General features: G+C 37.4%; 1 protein-coding gene across 1 annotated transcript; it reads left to right on the top strand.

Annotated features, from left to right (window-relative positions):
* Nucleotides 1-5,092: 5,092 nt before the first annotated feature.
* On the top strand, nt 5,093-17,492 carry Or7e24 (olfactory receptor, family 7, subfamily E, member 24). The gene is made up of 2 exons (NM_001419709.1): nt 5,093-5,279; nt 14,851-17,492. The coding sequence occupies exons 1-2, from the start codon at nt 5,227-5,229 to the stop codon at nt 15,791-15,793; spliced, it is 996 nt and encodes a 331-aa protein (NP_001406638.1). The 5' UTR covers nt 5,093-5,226; the 3' UTR covers nt 15,794-17,492.
* The last annotated feature ends 5,650 nt before the right edge of the window (nt 17,493-23,142 follow it).

The following is a 23,142-nucleotide window of genomic DNA, read 5'->3' as shown; positions in this document are numbered from 1 at the left end:
TAGAAGGAAAATTCCACCATAACAAGGGAAACTACACCCAAGAAAAAGCAAGAAACTAATCTTCTCTCAACAATCCCAAAAGAAGAGAAGCACAAAAGCATAATTCCACCTCTAACAACAAAAATAATTGGAACCAACAATTATTGGTCTTTAATATCTCTCAACTTCAATGGACTCAATTCTCCAATAAAATACGTAGACTAAAAGGATAGATAGGTAAACAAGACCCAGCATTTTGCCGCATACAGGAAATGCACCTCAGTGACAAACACAGACACTACCTCAAAGTAAAAGGGTGGAAAAAATTTCAAGCAAATCTTTCCAAGAAACAAGCTGGAGCAGCAATTCTAGTATCCACCAAAACAGACTTTCAACCAAAAGTTATAAAAAATATGGGGAAGGACACTTCTTATTAACCAAAGGAAAAATTCACAAAGAGGAACTTTCAATTCTGAACATCTATGCCCCAAATGTAGGGGCACCTATATTTGTAAAAGAAACATTAATGAAGTTGAAAACCCACATCAATAGCCCACTCTCAGCAGTGGACAGATCATGGAAACAGAAACTAAACAGAGACATAGAAAAACTAACAGAAGTTATGAACTGAATGGATTTAACAGATATTTCTAGAACATTTCATCCTAAAACAAAGGAATATACCTTCTTCTCAACTTTTCATGGTACCTTCTCCAAAATTGACCATATAATCTGACACAAAACAATCCTCAACCAATACAAGAAGATTGAAATAATCACATGCATATTATCAGATCACCCCAGACTAAGGCTTGTCTTCAACAACAACAAAAACAACAGAAAGACCACATATACTTAGAAGCTGAACAACTCTCTACCCAATGATAACTTCATCAGGGGAGAAATATAGAAGGAAATTAAAGACTTTTTTAAATTTAATGAAAATGAAGAGACAACATACCAAAACTTATGGGACACAATGAAACCAGTGCTAAGAGGAAAACTCATAGTTATGAGTGTCCCTAAAAAGAAACTGGAGAGATCATATACTAGCAGCTGGACAGAACACCTGAAAGCTCTAGAACACAAAGAAGCAAATACACCCAAGAAGGGTAGACAAGAGGGAATAATCAAACACAGGACTGAAATCAACCAAGTAGAAACAGAATTATACAAAGAATCAGCAAAATCAGGAGCTGGCTCTTTGAGAAAATCAACAAGTCAGATAAAGCCCCAGCCAGACTAACCAGAGGGCACACAGAGAGTATCCAAATTACCAAAATTAGAAATGAAAAGGGAGACATAACAACAGAAACTGAATAAATAAAAAAATTATCAGATCTTACTACAAAAACTATACTCAACAAAACTGGAAAATCTAGATGAAATGGATAATTTTCTAGACATATGCCAAGTACCAAAATTAATCCAGGATCAGATAAACCATCTAAGCAGTCCTATACCCCTGATGGGTTTAGTCATAATTCTATTAGACCTTTGAAGAAGACCTAATACCAATACTTATTAAACTATTCCTAAGATAGAAATAGAAGGAACACTACCTAATACATTCTATGAAGCCACAATTACACTGATGCCTAAACTACACAAAGTCCCAAGAAAGAAAGAGAACTTCAGATCCAGTTCCCTTATGAATATTGATCCAAAAATACTCAATAAAACTTTTGCAAATCAAATTCAAGAACACATCAAAACAATCATTCACCATGATCAAGTAGGCTTCATTCCAGGGATGCAGGGATGGTTCAATATATAGATATCCATCAACATGTTCCACTATATAAACAAACTCAAAGAAAAAAACCACATAATCATCTCATTAGATGCTGAAAATGCATTAGACAAAATACAACAGCCTCTCATGTTAAGTCTTGGAGAGATCAGGAATTCATGGTCCATTACTAAACATAATGAAACAATATATAGCAAACCAATAGACAATATTAAACTAAATGGAGAGAAACTTGAAGCAATTTCACTAAAGGTAGGGACAAGTCAAAGCTCACTGTTCTTCTATCCATTCCATGTAGTACTTGAAGTTCTAGCCAGAACAATTAGGCATCAAACAGAAATCAAAGGGATTCAAATTGGAAAGGAGGAATTTAAAATATCACTGTTCGCAGATGATACATTTGTATATATAAGCGACTCCCAAAAACATCCATGAGAGAACTCCCACAGATCATAAACAACTTCAGCAAAGTGGAGACATATAAAATTAACTCAAACAATTCAGTAGGTTTCCTCTACTCAAAATATACACAGACTGAGAAAGAAATTAGGGAAATAATACACTTCACAATAGTCATAAATAATATAAAATACCTTGGTGTGACTCTAACCAAGCAAAGGAAAGATCTATATGGCAGGAATTTCAAGTCTTTGAAGAAATTGAAGAAGACCTCAGAAGATGAAAAGATCTCCTATGATCATGGATCAGCAGGATTAACATAGTAAAAATGACCATCTTACCAAAAGCAATTTACAGATTCAACGCAATCCCCATCAAAATTCCAACTCGATTTTTCATGGAGTAGAAAGAGCAATTCTCAAATTCATTTGGAACAACAAAAACCCAGGATAGTGAAAACTATTCTCAACAATAAAAGAACTTCTGGAGGAATCACCATCCTTAACCTCAAACTCTACTACAGAGCAATTGTGATAAAAACTGCATGTAGATAAATGGAATAGAATTGAAGATCCACAAATGAACCCACATACCTATGGTCACTTCATCTTTGACAAAGAAGTTAAACTATCCAGTGGAGAAAAGAGCATTTTCAACCAATGTTGCTGGTTCATCTGGCAGTCAGCAGGTAAAAATATGCAAATTGATTCATTCTTATCTCTTTTTACAAAGCTCAAGTCCAAGTGAATCAAAGACCTCCACATAAAACTAGATATGCTGAACCTAATAGAACAAAAAGTGGAAAAGAACCTTGAACACACAGGGGAAAATTTCTGAACAGAACACCAGTGGCTTATACTCTGAGCTAAACAGTGGACCAATGGGACCTCATAAAATCAACAATCTTCTGTGTGCAAAGGACACTGTCAATAGGACAAAATGGCAACTCACAGATTGGAAAAACATCTTTATCGACCTTACATCTGATAGAGGGCTAATATCCAAAATATACAGAGAACTCAAGAACTTAGACTCCAGAGACCTAAACAACTCTATTAAAAATGGATACAGAGCTAAACAAAGAATTCTCAAGTGAGGAATCTCAAATGGCTGAGAAACACCTAAAGAAACCTTCAACATCTTAAGTCATCAGGGAAATGCAAATCAAAACAACCCTGAGATTCCACCTCGCACCAGTCAGAATGGTTAAGATCAAAAACTCAGGTGACTGCAGATGCTGGCAAGAATGTTGAGAAAAAGGAACCCTCTTCCATTGTTGGTGGGATTGCAAGCTGGTACAACCACTCTGGAAATCAGTCTGGTGAATCCTTTGAAAATTAGGAATAGTTCTACATTAGAGCCCAGCTATACCTCTACTGGGCATATACCTTAAAGATGATTGAACATATAACAAAGACACGTGCTCCACTATCTTCATAGCAGCCTTATTTTTAGTAGCCTGAAGCTGGAAACAACCCAAATGTCCTTTAAAGGATAAATAGATATAGAAGATGTGGTATATTTACAACAGTGGAGTCCTACTCATCTATTAAAAACAATGACTTCAGGAAATTCTTAGGTAAATAGATGGAACTGGAAAATATCATCCTGAGTGAGGTAACCCAGTCACAAAAGAACACACATGGTGTGTATTCACTGATAAGTGGATAATAGCCAGAAAAAAGCTCAGAATACCCAGGATATAATTCACAGATCATATAATACAACCCAAGAAGGAAGAAGACCACACCAAAGTGTGAATGCTACATTCATACTCAGAATGAGGAAGAAAATAATCTTAGGTTTTAGAGGGAGAGAGGGATTTGGGAGCGAATGAGGAGGGGGAGGAAAAAAGGGATTCTGGTTCAGACGGGAGGAGATGGGGGAGAAGTTCAGAGGGTCTGGAATTTGAAAGTATATGTGTAGCAGTGGGATAAGGGGAACTGGAAGTAGCCACTAGAAAGTCCCAGATGCCAGGGACCCAAGAGTTTTCCAGGATCCACCATAGAGGACATTAGCCAAAATACCCAACAAAATTGAAATAGAACCTGTAGAGACTATATCCATTGGATAGGCACAGCCCATGTTGAGGGATGGGGCCACCCACCCACCCCCAAAATAATAATTCAGAATTCTTTCTGTCCAAAGGAAATAGACAAAGAGTAGAGCAGAGTTTAAAGGAAAGGCCATCCAGAGACAGCCCCACCTAGGGATTTATCCCTTCTGTGGACACCAAACCCAGGCACTGTTGCTGATGCCAAGAAGAGCTTGCTGACCAGGGACTGGTATAGCTGTCCCTTGAGAGGCTCTTCTAGAGCCTGATCAATACAGATGTGGATCCACATAGCCAAACATTGGACTGAGTGGGGGCACACCCCAATGGAGAAGTTAGGGCAAGAACTGAAGGAACTGAAGAGGTTTACAATCCTATAGGAAGAGTAACAATATCAACCAACCAGATCCTCCAACCCCCCTGGACTAAACTACCAACTACAGAGTACACATGGAGGAACCCATGACTTCAGATGGATATATAGCAGAGGATTGTCTTATTTGGCATCAACAGGAGGGGAGCCCCTTGGTCCTGTTCAGGCTCAATGACTCAGAATAAGGTAATTCTGGGGCTCTGAGACCGAAGTGGGTGGGCTGGTAGGGAAGCACCCTCACTGAGGCAGGGTGTGGGAGGAGGTAGTAGTGGCTTTGTGGAGGGGGAAATGGGAAGGAGGATAACATTTGAAATGTAAATAAATAAAATAACCAATGAAAATCAAGTAGAAAGTTCAGGACCCTACAAAGGGAACTGACTCTTTCGATGCTTCTTTTCAATTAGTATTAACAAGTCCTCAGAGATTGGGTTAACACGAGTCAATTTGGCTAATTATAAGCTCTGAACATTGAACTCTCAAGCCTATGCAACTGTAAATAAGAAGTCAGTGTCCTTCCAGATATTTAGTTTTCTTGGTCCTAGTCCCCTTGGGTCTGTTTTAACGCTCTCTTGAAGCCATATTTCCATCATGAATCCATGTCTGAGTCTATCTTCTTGCTGGCTCTGGTGACAGAACGTGACTCTCCATCACTTTCCAGGCAGAGAAGAAATGATGGATCATTACTCCCTCATCATGCACCAGCACATAGATGACACAGTCTGGTGAGGAGCTTGGGAGGAACTGGGAGCAGAAGAGATGGGGGGAGGAGGGGGCACATTACTGCTTCATCATCAAAGCAAAAGTTTGGCAGGTTAATGGTACATGCCTATAGTCCAAACACTTGGGAGGCTGACACAGGAGGATCGACAATTTGAGGACATCTTGGCCTATGTAGAGAGAACCCATTTCAAAAATTAAACCAGGGACTGTGAAGTGGCTCCATGTGTCAGAACTTGCCATCATGTCTGATGATCTAAATTTGGCTTCAATAACCCACATATAACCAGAAGTGGAGAAGTGACTTATATAGTGTTGTCCTTTGTGCTTGACTCAAAGTAATGATAATAATAATAATAGTAATAATAATAATAATAATAATAATAATAATAACAAAACAAAGGCAAACCAAACCAAACAAACCAAAATTAAACAAATTACATGAAATTAGAATAACCAGGTGAAAAGGTGCTCCAAATGCAAACTTTTAACTCAAAGGACAATGAATACTTTTAAGCATGCAATTATATTTATTTATATGTTCAGTGTGATAGTTTGATACATATATTAATGCATAAAGAGTAGATTAAAATTTATTAGCTCATCAATCTCCCTAAATACTCATCATTTTTTTTTGTATTGGGAAACTTCAAACTCCCTTCTTCTAGTTCATTGTAAAGTTTATAATTATTTGTTGTGGATGCGGCTGCCATAATTGTATGTAAACTTTAGAACTTATTGCTCACATGGATATTTGATGTACATGATTCAAACTCCTACTTTACCCTTTCTCCCTATTGGAAGCTATTGGATCACATGTTCTTGTTATAGTGAGGATGTAAGACTTGTAATGCAAAGGTCCATTGTCCACCTACAATGGTCCTTACTCCTGTAGTTATTCCTTTGACCAGAGTGGGAAATATGTCCTGAAAACTATTTCTTGATTACTAAAATTGAGGAGGATGGTAGGGATGTAAATAACTATGATATTGTAAGCTTTATCAAAATGTCATAAGTGCTATACTCAATGAACTTAATTCTGTCTGCACTGTTACTGTCAGGATGATATATGAGGGGCATATTTTTCCACAACGAAAGGATCAATACCTTTGTTTTGGTAATATGCACCTTATCCTTGGGTAGAAGGCGTTGGAATGAAATTTTGAATGAACAATATGATTCCAAGGGAATCTGTTCAGGGTTTTCCCATCCCAACCCCAAAGTTGTTTCTTTTCCCTGTAATTGCTGGAAACCATCCTCTACTCATAGTACTTGTCTCTTTGAGAGGATCCACTCCTAAGCAGGTGGTAGATGTTCTTTCTGTTCTTATTGTTGAAAGCATAGCTGAGATCACAGGTGTGGAACTGAAGAAAGCTTATAATTCACAGAATTATCTTTTTTTTAATTCTTGAATTTTATTATCTCATTTATCTCCACAAAATCTACAGCCATTTTCACATATCAAAAAATAAGAAGTGATGAAAATTACACCAGCATATCCTTTAAAAATTTACTTTATTATTTTAAATTATGTGGTATATGTGACTAGAGAGATGTCTAATCAGTTAAAATCACTTGCTTCTTCTAGAGAGGAAGTTTCAGTCCCAGAACCCACATGACACCTTAAAATTGTCCATAACTTTTGTTTTAGTTTGGGGGGACCCAATACCATCTTCTGGGCTCTGCAGGCACAGGCAAGAAAAGACACTCATATACATAAATAAAAATAAATAAAATAAATAAATCTTGAAAGTGTGTGTGTGTGTGTGTGTGTGTGTGTGTGTGAATGTGAGTTTATGTATGATGTGCATTTGTCTGCAGAGGTATTGTATCCCTCTGGATTTAGAATTGTTAAGTGTTAGTCTATATGGGTGCTGGGAACCAAAGTCAGGTGCTCCATAAAGTTAGCAAATGCTCTGAAGTACTGTCTCTGAACTCTCTCTCCTGTCCCATCACAAATATCTTAAGCTCCATTCTTACTCAGGAACTGGAAGTTATAAAAAGGCATATAATAAATATGCCATTTATTAAAACCTGGATCTTTGCTTTAGAACATTTGCAGTTTGGCAAATAGAGTGAGGACTTTTACCCTGAGACCCCAAGGAGTAATTTATTTGTACAGTGCTGGTGACTACAGATGTTTGTAGCAAGTCCTCTGTCACTGACCTAATTCCTTAGCCCACAAACTTGATTTGGAAATCTTTGCTTTATTTTCCACGTGTGTGATATTAAGCACGTTATTTCTGAGCTTCAGAATTGTCATAATCATTGAATCCTTGTAGGTTAACTCCAATGAGTTAGTGCTAATTAAGCAATACTACTTTTGTGACTAAGCATGTGATGCACATATATGTTATATAAATGTTATATATGTGCATATATTATTCTTAGTAATGATAATAATTAAGTTTCTAACCTGTCAATCTCCTGCTGCATAAAAATCTTGGTTTTGAAGAGATTAAAAAAACAGTTTAGTCCCTATACAAGTCTAAATAGTAACTAGGAGAAAATATCTGGGTTGCCTTAATTCTAGTTTTTCAGAGCAAGTTTAATATTGAGTTGTTTACAAAAACAAGTACAAAATCTCCATTTAATATTGACTAGCCTTTTCTTGCTTTGACTGAAAATGAGGGTGGTCAATTGATATGAACACATGGGAACATGACTATGTGAGCTTTCATCTATTTTAGGATGTCTCACAGGAACAAAAGAATAGAAAAATAGCATTTATTTGTGTTTACTTTGTGATATTGCTTAAAAATTACTTTTGGTGTGTGTGTGTGTGTGTGTGTGTGTGTGTGTGTGTGTGTGTGTGTGTGTATGTGTACAGGTATGCCACACAGATACATGTGTCAAAGTCAGAGAACATCTTACAAGAAATCTCCTACCACGTGAGTTCCAGGGACAAATTTGATTTGTCAGTCTTGGTAGCAAGTACCTTCACCCACCACCTTATATCATTGCTTCACTCATGGAATTTCCATGAATTTTTAATTTTTTTTCTTTTCGGAGCTGGGGACCGAACCCAGGGCCTTGCGCTTGCTAGGCAAGCGCTCTACCACTGAGCTAAATCCCCAACCCCGAACTTTTAATTTTTAACATAATAACACTATTAAAAATAAAAACGGAACATTGCAGAAGTTTTCCCAGGCAGGAAAAACAGCAGAAGAAAGAGAAAAGGTGAGATAATTATGTTTTCTGGGCTGAAAAACATTTTTAGGGCATCAAGTTGTTTTATGATCTAATGTCCCAAAGACAAATATCTCTGTTGTACAGTCAAATATAAAGCATTACAATTATTATAGGGTTGTACTTCATTAATACTCTTCATCTGAATTACAGTTATGATTCTAGTTCTTATGCAGTGTAATAAATATTTATCTATTCCTACCTCTATTAGGTACGTTTGTCCTTTAGAGACCAGCCTCACTATTTCATGAGATGCATTTTCAGTTAATGAAATACACAATGAGGCAGAGCAGTTTAACTACATAGTGTTTGAATAAAGGCTCTAAGATATGCTTTGGGTATGACACTGAATGCTAGTAATCCTGATAGAGAAAGCAGAAATTGGATTGTGAATTCAAGCCCAGCCTAGGTTACATAGCAATACTTTGCCTCAAACACAAACAAAGCAAAACAAAACTAACATAAAGATTAAAAGTCCAGGGCACTGTCTTCTCCAGATATGATTAAAATTTTCTTTTCTTGCCAAATATGCCTGAGCTTCTGGCTATTATAAATAAGGCTGCTATGATCATAGTAGAGCATGTGTCCTTGTTATATGTTGGAGCATTTTCTGGGTAGATGTTCAGGAGTGGTATAGCTGGGTCCTCAGGTAGTACTATGTCCAATTTTCTGAAGAACGGCAAGATTGATTTCCAGAGTGGTTGTACCAGTTCCCACCAGCAATGGAAGAGTGTTCCTCTTTCTCCACATCCTTGCCAGAATCTGTTGTCACCTGAGTTTTTGATCTTAGCCATTCTCACTAGTGTGAGGTGGAATCTCAGGGTCATTTTGATTTGCATTTCCATGATAACTAAGGGTGTTGAACATTTCTTTAGGTGCTTCATAGCTATTTGAGATCCCTCAGTTGAGGAATCTCTGTTTAGCTCTGTACCCCATTGTAATAGGTTTATTTGGTTCTCTGGAATCTAACTTCTTGAGTTCTTTGTATCTTTTGGGTATTAGTCTTCTATTGGATGTAGGTTTGTTAAAGATCTTTTATCAAGATCTGTTTTGTCCTAATGACAGTGTCCTTTGCCTTACAGAAGCTTTTTAATTTTATGAGATACCATTTGATTTTAGTGGATCTTAGAGTCTGGGTCATTGGTGCTCTGTTGAACAAACTTTCCCCTGTGCCGATGTGTTCAAAGTTCTTTCTCTATTACTCTTCTAATAGATTCAATGTATCTGGTTTTATGTGGATGTCTTTGATCCACTTGGACTTGAGCTTTGTAAAAGGGGATAAGAATGGGTCAATTTGCATCCTTCTATGTGCCTACTGTCACTAAATCAGCAACATTTGTTGAAAATACTGTCTTTTTTTCTCACTGGATGGTTTTAACTACTTTGTCAAAGATGAAGTGACCTTAGGGATGTGTGTTCATTTATAGGTGTTCAATTCTATTCCATTTATCTACATGCCTGTCTCTGTACAAATACCATGCAGTTTTTATCACGATTGCTCTGTAGCCGAGCTTAAGGTCAGGAATGGTTGAGAATAGTTTTCACTATCCTGGGTTTTTTGTTGTTCCAAATGAATTTGAGAATTGATCTTTCTATCTCTGTGAAGAATTGAGTTGAAATTTTGATGGGGATTGCATTGAATCTGTAGATTGCTTTTGATAATATGGCCATTTTTAATATGTTAATCTTGCCAATCCATGATCATGGGAGATCTTTTCATCTTCTGAGGTCTTCTTTAATTTCTGTCTTCAGAGACTTGAAGCTCTTGTAATGCAGATCTTTCCCTTGCTTGGTTAGAGTCACACAAAGATATTTTCTGTTTTTTGTAACTATTGTGAAGGGTATCTTTTCCTAATTTCATTCTTAGCCTGTTTATACTTTGAGTAGAAGGAAGCTATTGATTTGTTTGAGTAAATTTATATGCAGCCACTTTGATGAAGTTTTGTATCAGGTTTAGGAGTTCTCTGGTAAAATTTTTGGGGTCACTGAAGTATTATATCATATCATCTGCAAATAGTGAGATTTTGACTTCTTCCTTTCCAGTTTGTATTCCTTTCACCCCCTTTTGTTGTGTAATTAGGTTTTGGTTAGGATTTTGAGTACTATATTGAATACATAGTCCCTGATTTTAGTGGGATTGCTTCAAGTTTCTCGCCATTCAGTTTGATGTTAGCTACTGGTTTGCTGTATATTGCTTTTACTATGTTTAGGTATGACCCTTGAGTTTCTGTCCTTTCCAAGACTTACAGCAGGAAGGGGTGTTATATTTTGTCAAAGGCTTTTTCAGAATATAATGAGATAATTATGTGTTTTTTCTTTTGAGTTTGTTTATATAGTGGACTATGTTGATGGATTTCTGTTTATTGAACCATCCCTGCATCTCTGGGATGTAGCCCAATTGATCATGATGAATGATCATTTTGATTTGTTCTTGGATTTGGTTTGGGAGAATTTCATTGAGTATTTTTGTATCAATATTCATAAAGGAATTGGTCTGAAGTTCTCTTTTTCTGTTAGGTCTTTGTGTGACTTAGGTGTAAATGTAATTCTGGCTACATAGAATGAATTGGGTAGTGTTTCTTCTGGTACCATTTTGTGGAATAGTTTGGACAGTTTTGTTGTTAGGTCTTCTTTGAAATTCTGATAGAATTCTGCACTAAAACAATCTGGTTCTGGGGTTTTTTGGTTGGGGGAGTTTTAATGACTGCTGCTATTTCATTTGGGGTTATGGGAATCTAGATAGTTTATCTGATCCTGATATAACTTTTGTTCCTTGTATTTTTCTAGAGAATTATCAATTTCATCCAGATTTTCCAGTTTTATAGTGGGATCTGATAAATTTTTGAATGACTTCAGTTTTTGTTATTTCTTCCATTTCATTTCTGATTTTGTTAGTTTGGATACTCTCTCTGTGGCTCTGGCTAGTCTGGATAAGGGTTTATCTAGCTTGTTGATTTTCTCAAAGAACCAGCTCCTAGTTTTGTTGATTTTTTTTATATAATTTTCTTTGTTTCTACTTGGTTAATTTTAGCTTTGCGTTTGATTATTTCCTGTCTTCTACTCCTCTTGGGTGTATTTGCTTCTTTTGGTTCTAGCACTTTTAGATGTGCTGTTTAGCTCCTAGTTTATGCTCTTTCCAATTTCTTTATGGAGGTATCCAGAGCTATGAGTTTTCCTCAGCACTTCTTTTGTTGTGTCTCCTAATTTTGGGTATGTTGTGACTTCATTTTCATTAAATTCTCAAAAATTCTTCCTTCCTTCCTTCCTTCCTTCCTTCCTTTCCTTCTTTCTTTCTTTCTTTCTTTCTTTCTTTCTTTCTTTCCTTCCTTCCTTCCTTCCTTCCTTCCTCCTTTCTTTCTTTCTTTCTTTCTTTCTTTCTTTCTTTCTTTCTTTCTTTCTTTCTTTCTTTCTTTCTTTCTTTCTTTCTTTCTTTCTTTCATCCTTGACCAAATTATCATTGTCTAGAGACTTGTACAGCTTCCATGTGTCTGCCAGATTTCTGTTGTTTCTTGATATTATTGAAGCCCAGCCTTAGTTCATGGTTCTCTGCTAGGATGCAAGGGATAATTTCAATCTTTTCATATTTGTTGAAGCTTGTTTTGTGACTGATTATATGGTCAATTTTAGAGAAGGTACCATGAGGTGATAAGAAGATATATTCTTTTGCTTTAGGTTGAAATGTCCTATAGATATCTGTTAAATCCATTTGGTTCCTATATTCTATTAGTTTCACTGTGTCTCTGTTTAGTTTCTGTTTCCATGATCTGTCCACTGGTGAGAGTGGGGTGTAGAAGTCTCCCACTATTATTGTGTGAACTTTACTTTTCACTTTGAGCTTTAGTTAAGTTCCTTTTATGAATGTGAATTTCCTAGCATTTGAGGCATAGATGTTCAGAATTGAGAGTTCATCTTGGTATATTTTTCTTTAGATGTGTATGCAAAGTCCTTCTCATCTTTTTTGATAACTTTTGATTGAAAGTCAATTTTATTCTATAGTAGAATGACTAGTCAAGCTTGTATCTTGAGACTATTTTCTTGGAAAGTTTTTTTCTAGCTTTTCCCTTTTAGGTAGTGCTTGTCTTTGTCACCGAGGTGTATTTTCTGTAGGCAGTAAATGCTCAGTCCTGTTTATGTATCCATCCTTTTAGTCTATGTCTTTTTATTGGGAGAATTGAGTCCATTGATATTAAGATATAATAAGGACCAATGATTGCTTTTTCCTGTTATTTTTGTTGTTAGATGTGGAATTAAGTTTGCGTGGCTATCTTCTTTTGGGTTTGTTGACAGAAGATTAATTTCTTGCTTTGGGGTATAGTTTCCCTTCCTGTTTTGGAGTTTTCCATCTAGTACTCTTTTTAGGGCTGGGCTTGTGGAAAGATATTGTGTAAATTTGTTTTTTTCATGGAATGTCTTTGTTTCCCCATCTATGGTAATTGAGAGTTTTGCTGGATGTAGCCTGGGCTGGCATTTTTGTTCTCTTAGTTTCTGTATGACATCTGCCCAGGATCTTCTAGCTTTTATAGTCTCTTTTGAGTAGTCTGGTGTAATTCTGATAGGTCTGCCTTTATATGTTACTTGACCTTTCCCCTTACTGCTTTTAATATCCTCTAATTTGTTTTGTGCATTTAGTGTTTTGATTATTATGTGAGGGGAAGAATTCCTTTTCTGGTCTAATCTGTTTGGAGTTTGGTAGACTTCTTGTAGGTTCATGGGGATCTATTTAGTTTAGGGAAGTTTTTTTCTATAATTCTTTGAAGATATTTACTGGCCCTTTAATTTGGGAATCTGCTCTTTTCTATACCTATTTTTCTTAGGCTTTGTCTTTTCATTGTGTCCTAAATTTCCTGGATGTTTTGGGTTAAGAGCTTTTTGCATTTTGCATTTTCTTTGACTGTTGGGTCAATGTTTTCTATGGCATATTATATGCCTGATATTCTCTATTCTATTTCTTGTATTCTGTTGATGATCATCTATGACTCCTGATCTCTTCCCTAGGTTTTCTATCTCCAGGTTTGTCTCTCTTTGTGCTTAATTTGTTGTTTCTATTTCCATATTTAGATCCTGGATTGTTTTGTTCATTTCCTTTACCTACTTGGTTGCATTTTCCTGTATTTCTTTAAGGGATTTATGTGTTTCCTCTTTAAGGGCTTCTACCTGTTTACCTGTCTTCTCCTGTATGTCTCTAAGTACATTATTTATGTCCTTCTTATATTCCTCTATCATATCCATGAGATGGAATTTTAGATTATAATCTTGCTTTTCAGGTGTGTTGGGGTATCCAGGGCTGGCTCTGGTGTGAGTAATGGGTTTTGGTGATGCCAAGTAGCCTTGGTTTCTGTTGCGTATGTTCTTGTGCTTGCCTCCCACTGTCTGGTTCTCTCTGGTGTTTGTTGGCTTTTCTGTCTCTGATGGGAGCCTGTCCCTTCTGTGAGCATTTGAGCCTGTGGTCCTAGGTGTGTCAGCACTCCTGGGAGAGAAGCTCTCTCCAGGCATAGTTGGGGTGCTTTTAGCTGTGATCTTACTAGTGTGATCCCAGCACTCCTGGGATACCACCTCCCTCTGTGTTCTTAGGTGTGTCAGCAACATCAGGAGACCTGCTCTCTCCAGGGAGTGGGTGTGTGGAGAGTTGTGGCACAGGGTCAGCTACAGGTTACAGATGGAAATGCTAGGGCTGTTTCTTAATTACTATTTTGTTGTTGATGTTGTTTTGAGGCAAGGTCTTATTATTGCCTTGTGTGTCCTAAAAATCACTATGTAGACCAGGCTGACCTCAAACTCATAGAGATCTGCCTGCTTCTGCATCCCAAGTGATGGAGTTAAGTCACATATTCTGAATTCATCTTTAATTACTTTCAATATAAATAATATTACTGCAAATGGAAAAGGATATTTCTTTTTTTTTCTTTTTTTCAGAGCCGGGGACTGAACCCAGGGCCTTGTGCTTGCTAGGCAAGCGCTCTACCACTGAGCTAAATTCCCAACCCCGGAAAAGGATATTTCTTATTGTAGATTTTATCTTAAAAGGATATTTTCCTGTGGCCACAGTTTTGTAGCTAATGAATTTTCTATTCAAACATACTTCATTTGGATTTCTTTAATAGAGATTATATAATATACAATATGTAATATATAATAGAACAATGGAATATAAATAGTAGAATAAAATATGCAGAATATAACAGTAGAACGAGGCAAATAACAGAAAATAATTAATGATAAAATTATTCTAGGATTAAGTTTGTAAAAACTGAGAAATACTGATATCTGTGCCTAACCCTTAAAATTAATTTGTGGATTTTATCAGTAAACTGCCTTCACTGAAAACTCAGAGGCACTATTGGTTACTTGTTTAGTAATTTTTTCAATCTTCTCATTTGTTTTCAAAAGGTGTCCAAGCAATATAGAAGAGCAAAATATAACACATATCTCAGAATTCCACCTCATGGGACTCTCAGATGATCTACAGCTTCAGCCCATACTCTTTGGACTGTTCCTTTTCATGTACTTGGTCACAATTCTTGGGAACCTGCTCATCATCCTGACAGTCAGCTTTGATTCTCACCTCCACAGTCCAATGTACTTTTTCCTCTCTAACTTATCCTTGGCTGACATAAGTTTCACTTCCACCACACTACCAAAAATGATAGTGGACATTCAGACTAACAACAGAGCCATTTCCTATTCAGGATGCCTGACTCAGATGTCCTTTTTTATGCTTTTCGGGTGTTTGGATAGTCTGCTTCTAACAGCCATGGCTTATGATAGGTTTGTGGCCATCTGCCATCCTCTGCACTACCAGGTCATTATGAACCCTCGTCTTTGTGGCTTGTTGGTTTTTCTATCTATTCTAATAAGCCTTTTGGTTTCTCAGCTGCATAATTCAGTGGTATTACAACTTACCTATTTCAAGAGTGTGGACATTTCCCATTTCTTCTGTGATCCATCTCAACTTCTTAACCTTGCCTGTTCTGATACCTTTACCAATAACATAGTCATGTATTTTGTTGGTGCCATCTCTGGTTTTCTCCCTATTTCAGGGATTTTTTTCTCTTACTATAAAATTGTTTCCTCCATTCTTAGAATGCCATCACCTGGTGGGAAATATAAAGCCTTCTCTACTTGTGGCTCTCACCTGTCAGTTGTTTGCTTATTTTATGGAACTGGCCTTGGTGTATACCTCAGTTCAGCTGTCTCCTTGTCTCCCAGGAAGGGTGCAGTAGCATCGATAGTGTACACTGTGGTCACCCCTATGCTCAACCCCTTTATCTACAGCTTAAGAAACCGGGACATCAAGAGCGCCATGTGGCGGCTCCTCAGAAAAACAGTCTAATTTCAGGACCTCTGCATTTATTCTGTATCCTTTGTATATTTTACTCACAAAATTCTTAATTATTGTAATACCTGTGGAATCTTCATCTGTCTAATACTGCATTAATAACTACATAATTGAAAACACCAGGCAACTTTCTTCTTATATATTCAGAAGAGGAAGGAAGTAAAGTCCACCTCATGGGACTCTCAGAGGATTCATAGCTTCATCTCTTACTATTTAGACCATTCCTGTTTACGTACCTGGTCACAATGCTTGAAAGCCTCATCATCCTGGACTTCCTTTCCTCTTCCTTTCCCCCTTTCATATTATAAGAAAATTCTATAGCAAGCTTCTTATCACATTTAGTGGGTATAGGTCTACACTGAAAACTAAAGAATATGTACTTAGTAAAAGGGAACATCATTCTGGGTGAAATATATATGATATATACAAATTTCTTTCATAGAAACAAAATGACACTTCCTTACCTTTCTTTATGTGTTTTTTAGAAATGCTCTACAAGTGTTCGCTTTAGTTTTTTGGTGTGTGGTCCTAGAAAAGTTGACCATGTTATGGTGGGTGACTCCATTTCCAGGCACGTATAGGCAGTGCTATTGGTCTCATTTAAAAAAGAATACAAGAAATGGGGAGAGATTGGGAGATTATCTGGGAGGAGTTGAATGGGGCATTCAGGGTGAATGTGACCAAAAATACACTGAATGCAGTTATGAAATTCTCAAGGAAAAAAATAAAAACATATATAATGAATTTTATTTTATTTAGGTTGTCTTTGAGGATGTAGGTTATTGGTACTCATGCCTGTATCTATGAAGTTGCTCAGGCCTTTATAAAAATTACTGATGCTTGTGGAACTTTTGCAAAGGACCTGATTTATAGCACTCATATTGTGACTTATACCCATTTGCAACTCCAGGTCTATTGGACACTGTGATATCTTCTTGCCTCTGTGGGCACTGCATTCATTGGTACACTTATATACATTGAAGCAACATTCATATACATAAAGTAAAAATATACAAAAAAATTAAAGTACAGATGCCTATGTTTTCTATTCAGAAATTCTGATTTGCTGCAGTGGTGTGTGTCTGAACACAAAATTTTGAAGTCACCTAACATTTTTAAATGAAAAATATGCTAACATATTTTTAGTAGATTCCTTGCATGAAATGAAAAATTTATTCTGGTTTCAGGATTTTCTTTGACACTGACACTACTAATTGTGAGCTTAGATTTACCATTGTTGGACTTCTTAGAGTTTTAAAAATAATGTGGCTAGTACATTTTCAAAATTGTGAAGTTTATATTTTAGTTTTAAAAACTGTCTCTATGCCCATTCTGGAATTCCCCTAATGTAAACATGTCAGTTTTATGATACCACGTAAGTACATTAGTAAATCTCTTGTTTATTTTTCTTCATTCTTTCTTATTTGCTTTTGTAATTAAATGCTTTTAAATAATCTGTACTTAAGATCATTGAGTGTTCTTTCTGCTTAGAAAATCAATCATGAACACCATACTGACAATTTCAGTTGAGTTATAATGTTCCTCATCTTTAGAAGTGTTGTATTCTAATAACTTATATGTGGTATACAATTCTCATTTTGATTGTGAATCATTTTCCTAACCTTTTGTCTTTGTGGAACTCATATTTATTAACCACCCTTCACATGTTTCAATTTGATGTTGCATAAATCATGGTCTTAAAAAGAAATTTGAAGAGTTGCTTTCTTATAAATTAATTTATTTCTTTGGTTGAATCATGTTTCTCTGTCCCTTTGTATGTCTTGTATTTTGTTGTTGTCCAAGTTTTAAAAAATGCTACTTCTCACACATTTTACAGGTTGACTTCATACAGGGAAACACTTAAATCAATTGACATGCTCCAAATTCTGGGTGATTTCCAAACATTTTCCAAGAATAATTCATCTTTTCTAGGGGTGTGTGTGTGTGTGTGTGTGTGTGTGTGTGTGTGTGTGATATTTTTTAATTAAGGAAGTTTCCCTCTGTTATCAAGAGCCCATCATCTTCTGTTTCGCCTGTTGTCTGTCACTGGTACTGTACTCTCTCTGATGCTGTATAAAATGCCTTAGTTTTTTCTCTTGTCTGTAAGATTGGTACTGTCGTTTCACTTGTATTGTCATTAGTTACACTGATTCAAACCATGCAACACACAAACCAGTTCTGTAGGAGTAAAATTAATAAAAAAATTTAGAAGAGAATTTTCATTCAATAATTATTCATTCCATGGTTGAGTTTAAGAGTTAGAAACTTTCTGCCAATTTTACTATCTGGGTTTGGGAGTGAGAGATTTTCTGATGGGCATAGGCAACACATTTTCTTATTCACTATGATGCTGCCCTTGGGTTTGCACTTCCTTGAAATGTTTACCTCTTTTAGCCAGTTTGTGGGGTTCCCACAAGGAAGTTTGTTATGTTTTTGATCCCAAACTTTGGACAGAAGATTATGTGGACAGCAGTGTAGATCCTACCTCATGGTTCTTATGATCTAGTTCACTCCTCCCTCATTGAGTGAATATAACCTAGTGACTTACTTCCAACCAAGAGGTGATTGAATTAGTAATGGGAAGCCACTTCAGGAAATAGAATCAAACTGACTAGAATTCTGGAAAATAATGTTTTAATACTAAAAGTGTCTGGAAACAAAACTATTAAATGAGCCCACAGTCCCATTACTGGAAATATATTCAAAGGAAATAAAATATTTTTCTTAAAGAGACATCTGCATATTTAGTGTGTATATGTACACATGTGGGAACGTGTGCTTTGTGCTCACTTGTGCCAAGTTCTCTCTCTCTCTCTCTCTCTCTCTCTCTCTCTCTCTCTCTCTGTGGGTGTTTAGATCAGTGGATAGTTTTTACAAGTCAATTGTCTCCTTACACCTCATGAATTCTGGACTCAGCTTTTAAGCCTTGGCATAAGGTTCTTTTATTCATTGAGTCTCCTTGATGACCTGGTGCATTTGTTATATTGTAGAACTATTTAGAACAGTTAGATGATAGAAAAAGCCTATGTGTCTGTTAATGAAGGGAAAAAGAAATATGGGACATACACAGGATGGTATGTTTACCACCATTCTGATACTTGAAAGAGCATGTATACAATTGGATATAAAAGAAACCAAAACAGAAGTCATTTGTACTATGATATCAATCTTGCATGGGAGGTAAAACATTGATCTCATAGAAGTTATAAGTAGTTAGGTGACCTTGGAATGTGGGCAGGAGGGAGATGTTGGAAATGTTGAAGTAAGTGTGTGTGTGTGTGTGTGTGTGTGTGTGTGTGTGTGTAATGTGTAATGTGTGTGTTTAGTTAAAAGCTAGAAGGATGGATTTGAATGATCAGATTAAGGAAAGAGTCATACTCACCAAAATTTGAACAATTGTAATATATACCTATGAAGAAGCATAGTACATCAAGTATTTAACTATTGTGATTCATATGAAAAGAGAAAAATGGCTTGCTTCCTTTTACTTTTTTTATGTTATCAAATAAAAATATAAAAATCAAATGTTTTGTCCTATATATTGTATAATTCCATTGAGAGGGCTCATTCCAATTATTAAAGACTCATATTTATCTTATACATAAAATACTATCATGAATAAAGGAAAGGAAATGGAAATAAGACTTTCTCATTAGAGAAAAAAACTGAAGAGACTGAAGTAGTAGGAGATGGGAATGGATGATTTTCTCCTATTCTGATTTCCAGAGCAATACAATACATTGACAGATGTCAAAACCCCATGCTGAATTGTTAAATTGAAAAATCATTGTCTTGACCTCAAGACAGCCTGTCTCCCAGAAAATCTGTGATAACCTGTGATAAGGGTCACAGGTGAGACCTCCCTCCCACCACAATACCTGCCCTAGCTGGGATATCCATGAAGTCCAGCAGACATGGGACCTCATCCAACCTGCTTGAGATACATCTTTCTTTTAGTTTTCAACACTTCCTGGAGCAGATTTTGTGCTCCACCCCCCACCCCGAGACATTTTGTCTCCAAGGAGGCCTTCCATTACTAGGGTCACAGGAATCCTGCCCTAACTAGGAACACAGGAGACACCCCCTAACCAGAGATAGTACTGTTTGCCTCCCAGAAAGCCTGCTCTAACCTAGCTCAAAGAGCTCCACCTGCCTAGAAGTGTCAGTCTCCAGTCAGAGACAAGGCCAGTTAACAGCAGAGATAACCAGATGGCAAGAGGCAAGCACAAGAATATAAGCAACAGAAAATAATGCCAACTGGTACCACCAGAACTCATTTCTCATCACATCAAGCCATGGATACCCCAACACACCTGAAAAGCAAGATTCTTACCTAAAATCCTATCTAATGAAGTTGATAGAGGACTTTAAGGAGGATACAAATAACCCTCTTAAAGAAATACAGAAGGACACAAGTAAACAGGTAGGAATCCTTAATGAGGAAACACACAAATCCCTTAAAGAAACGCAGGAGATCAAAAACTCAGGGGACAGCAAATGCTGGCGAGGATGTGGAGAAAGAGGAACACTCCTCCATTGTTGGTGGGATTGCAGACTGGTACAACCATTCTGGAAATCAGTCTGGAGGTTCCTCAGAAAATTGGACATTGAACTGCCTGAGGATCCAGCTATATCTCCCTTGGGCATATACCCAAAAGATGCCCCAACATATAAAAAAGACCCGTGCTCCACTATGTTCATTGCAGCCTTATTTATAATAGCCAGAAGCTGGAAAGAACCCAGATGCCCTTCAACAGAGGAATGGATACAGAAAATGTGGTATATCTACACAATGGAATATTACTCAGCTATCAAAAACAATGACTTTATGAAATTCGTAGGCAAATGGTTGGAACTGGAAAATATCATCCTGAGTGAGGTAACCCAATCACAGAAAAACACACATGGTATGCACTCATTGATAAGTGGCTATTAGCCCAAATGCTTGAATTACCCTAGATGCCTAGAACAAATGAAACTCAAGACCGATGATCAAAATGTGAATGCTTCACTCCTTCTTTAAAAGGGGAACAAGAATACCCTTGGCAGGCAATAGAGAGGCAAAGATTAAAACAGACACAGAAGGAACACCCATTCAGAGCCTGCCCCACATGTGGCCCATGCATATACAGCCACCCAATTAGACAAGATGGATGAAGCAAAGAAGTGCAGGCCGACAGGAGCCGGATGTAGATCGCTCCTGAGAGACACAGCCAGAATACAGCAAATACAGAGGCGAATGCCAGCAGCAAACCACTGACCTGAGAACAGGACCCCCGTTGAAGGAATCAGAGAAAGAACTGGAAGAGCTTGAAGGGGCTCGAGACCCCTTATGAACAGCAATGCCAAGAAACTAGAGCTTCCAGGGACTAAGCCACTACCTAAAGACTATACGTGGACTGACCCTGGACTCTGACCTCATAGGAAGCAATGAATATCCTAGTAAGAGCACCAGTGGAAGGGGAAGCCCTGGGTCCTGCTAAGACTGAACTAGATTATTGGGGGGAGGGCGGCAATGGGGGGAGGATGGGGAGGGGAACACCCATAAAGAAGGGGAGGGGGAGGGGTTAGGGGGATGTTTGCCTGGAAACCGGGAAAGGGAATAACACTTGAAATGTAAATAAGAAATACTCAAGTTAATAAAAAAAAGAAGAAACACAGGAAAACACAATCAAGCAGGTGAAGGAATTGAACAAAATGGTCCAAGAACTAAAAATGGAAATAGAAACAATAAATAAAGTAGAAAGGGAGGCAAACCTGGAGATGTATGACTTAGGGAAGAGTTCGGGAGCTATAGATGCAAGCATCACCAACAGCATACAAGAGACATAAGGGAAAAATCTCAGGTGTAGAAGATACCATAGAAGATAGACACATAGCTCAAAGAAAATACAACATGTAAAAAGCTCTAATACAAAATATCCAGGAAATTCAGGACACAATGAAAAGATCACATTTAAGAATGATAGAAATAGAACAGGGTGAAGAATCCCAGCTCAAAAACCACTGAACTGAGAACAGGACCCCCGTTGAAGGATTCAGAGAAAGGACTGGAAAAGCATGAAGGGGCTCGAGACCCCATATGAACAACAATGCCAACCAACCAGGTCTTCCAGGGACTCAGCCAAAGACTATACATGGACTGACCCGAACTCTAACCTCATAGGTAGCAATGAATAGCCTAATAAGATCACCAGTGGAAGGGGAAGCCCTTGGTCCTGCTATGACTGAACCCCCAGTGAACGTGATTGTTGGGGGGAGGGCGGTAATGGGGGGAGGATGGGGAGGGGAACACCCGTAAAGAAGGGGAGGGGGAGGAGTTAGGGGGATGTTGGCCCGGAAACCGGGAAAGGGAATAACATTCAAAATGTAAATAAGAAATACTCAAATTAATAAAAAAAAAAAAGAATCCCAGCTCAAAGTGCCAGAAAACATCCTCAATGAAATCATAGAAGAAACATATCTAAACTAAAGAAAAATATGGCCATAAATGTACAAGAATCCTACAGAACACCAAATATGACCAGAAAATATCCTCCTGTCACATAATAATCAAAACCATAAATGCACAGAACAAAGAAAGAATATTGAAAATGGTAAGGGAAAAAGGCCAAGTAACATATAAAGGCAGATTTATCAGAATTACATGAGACTTCTCAACAGAGACTCAGGACCACAAGACAGTCTGGAGGTTCCTCAGAAAATTGGACATTGAACTGCCTGAGGATCCAGCTATACCTCTCTTGGGCATATACCCAAAAGATGCCCCAACATATAAAAAAGACCCGTGCTCCACTATGTTCATCGCAGCCTTATTTATAATAGCCAGAAGCTGGAAAGAACCCAGATGCCCTTCAACAGAGGAATGGATATAGAAAATGTGGTACATCTACACAATGGAATATTACTCAGCTATCAAAAACAATGACTTTATGAAATTTGTAGGCAAATGGTTGGAACTGGAAAATATCATCCTGAGTGAGGTAACCCAATCACAGAAAAACACACATGGTATGCACTCATTGATAAGTGGCTATTAGCCCAAATGCTTGAATTACCCTAGATGCCTAGAACAAATGAAACTCAAGACTGATGATCAAAATGTGAATGCTTCACTCCTTCTTTAAAAGGGGAACAAGAATACCCTTGGCAGGCAATAGAGAGGCAAAGATTAAAACAGACACAGAAGGAACACCCATTCAGAGCCTGCCCCACATGTGGCCCATGCATATACAGCCACCCAATTAGACAAGATGGATGAAGCAAAGAAGTGCAGGCCGACAGGAGCCGGATGTAGATCGCTCCTGAGAGACACAGCCAGAATACAGCAAATACAGAGGCGA

Source organism: Rattus norvegicus, chromosome 8, assembly GCF_036323735.1.
Source record: "Rattus norvegicus strain BN/NHsdMcwi chromosome 8, GRCr8, whole genome shotgun sequence".
Taxonomy (NCBI): Eukaryota; Metazoa; Chordata; class Mammalia; order Rodentia; family Muridae; genus Rattus; species Rattus norvegicus.
The sequence above is the reverse complement of the archived record's forward strand: the minus strand, read 5'-3'. Positions and strand labels throughout refer to the sequence as shown.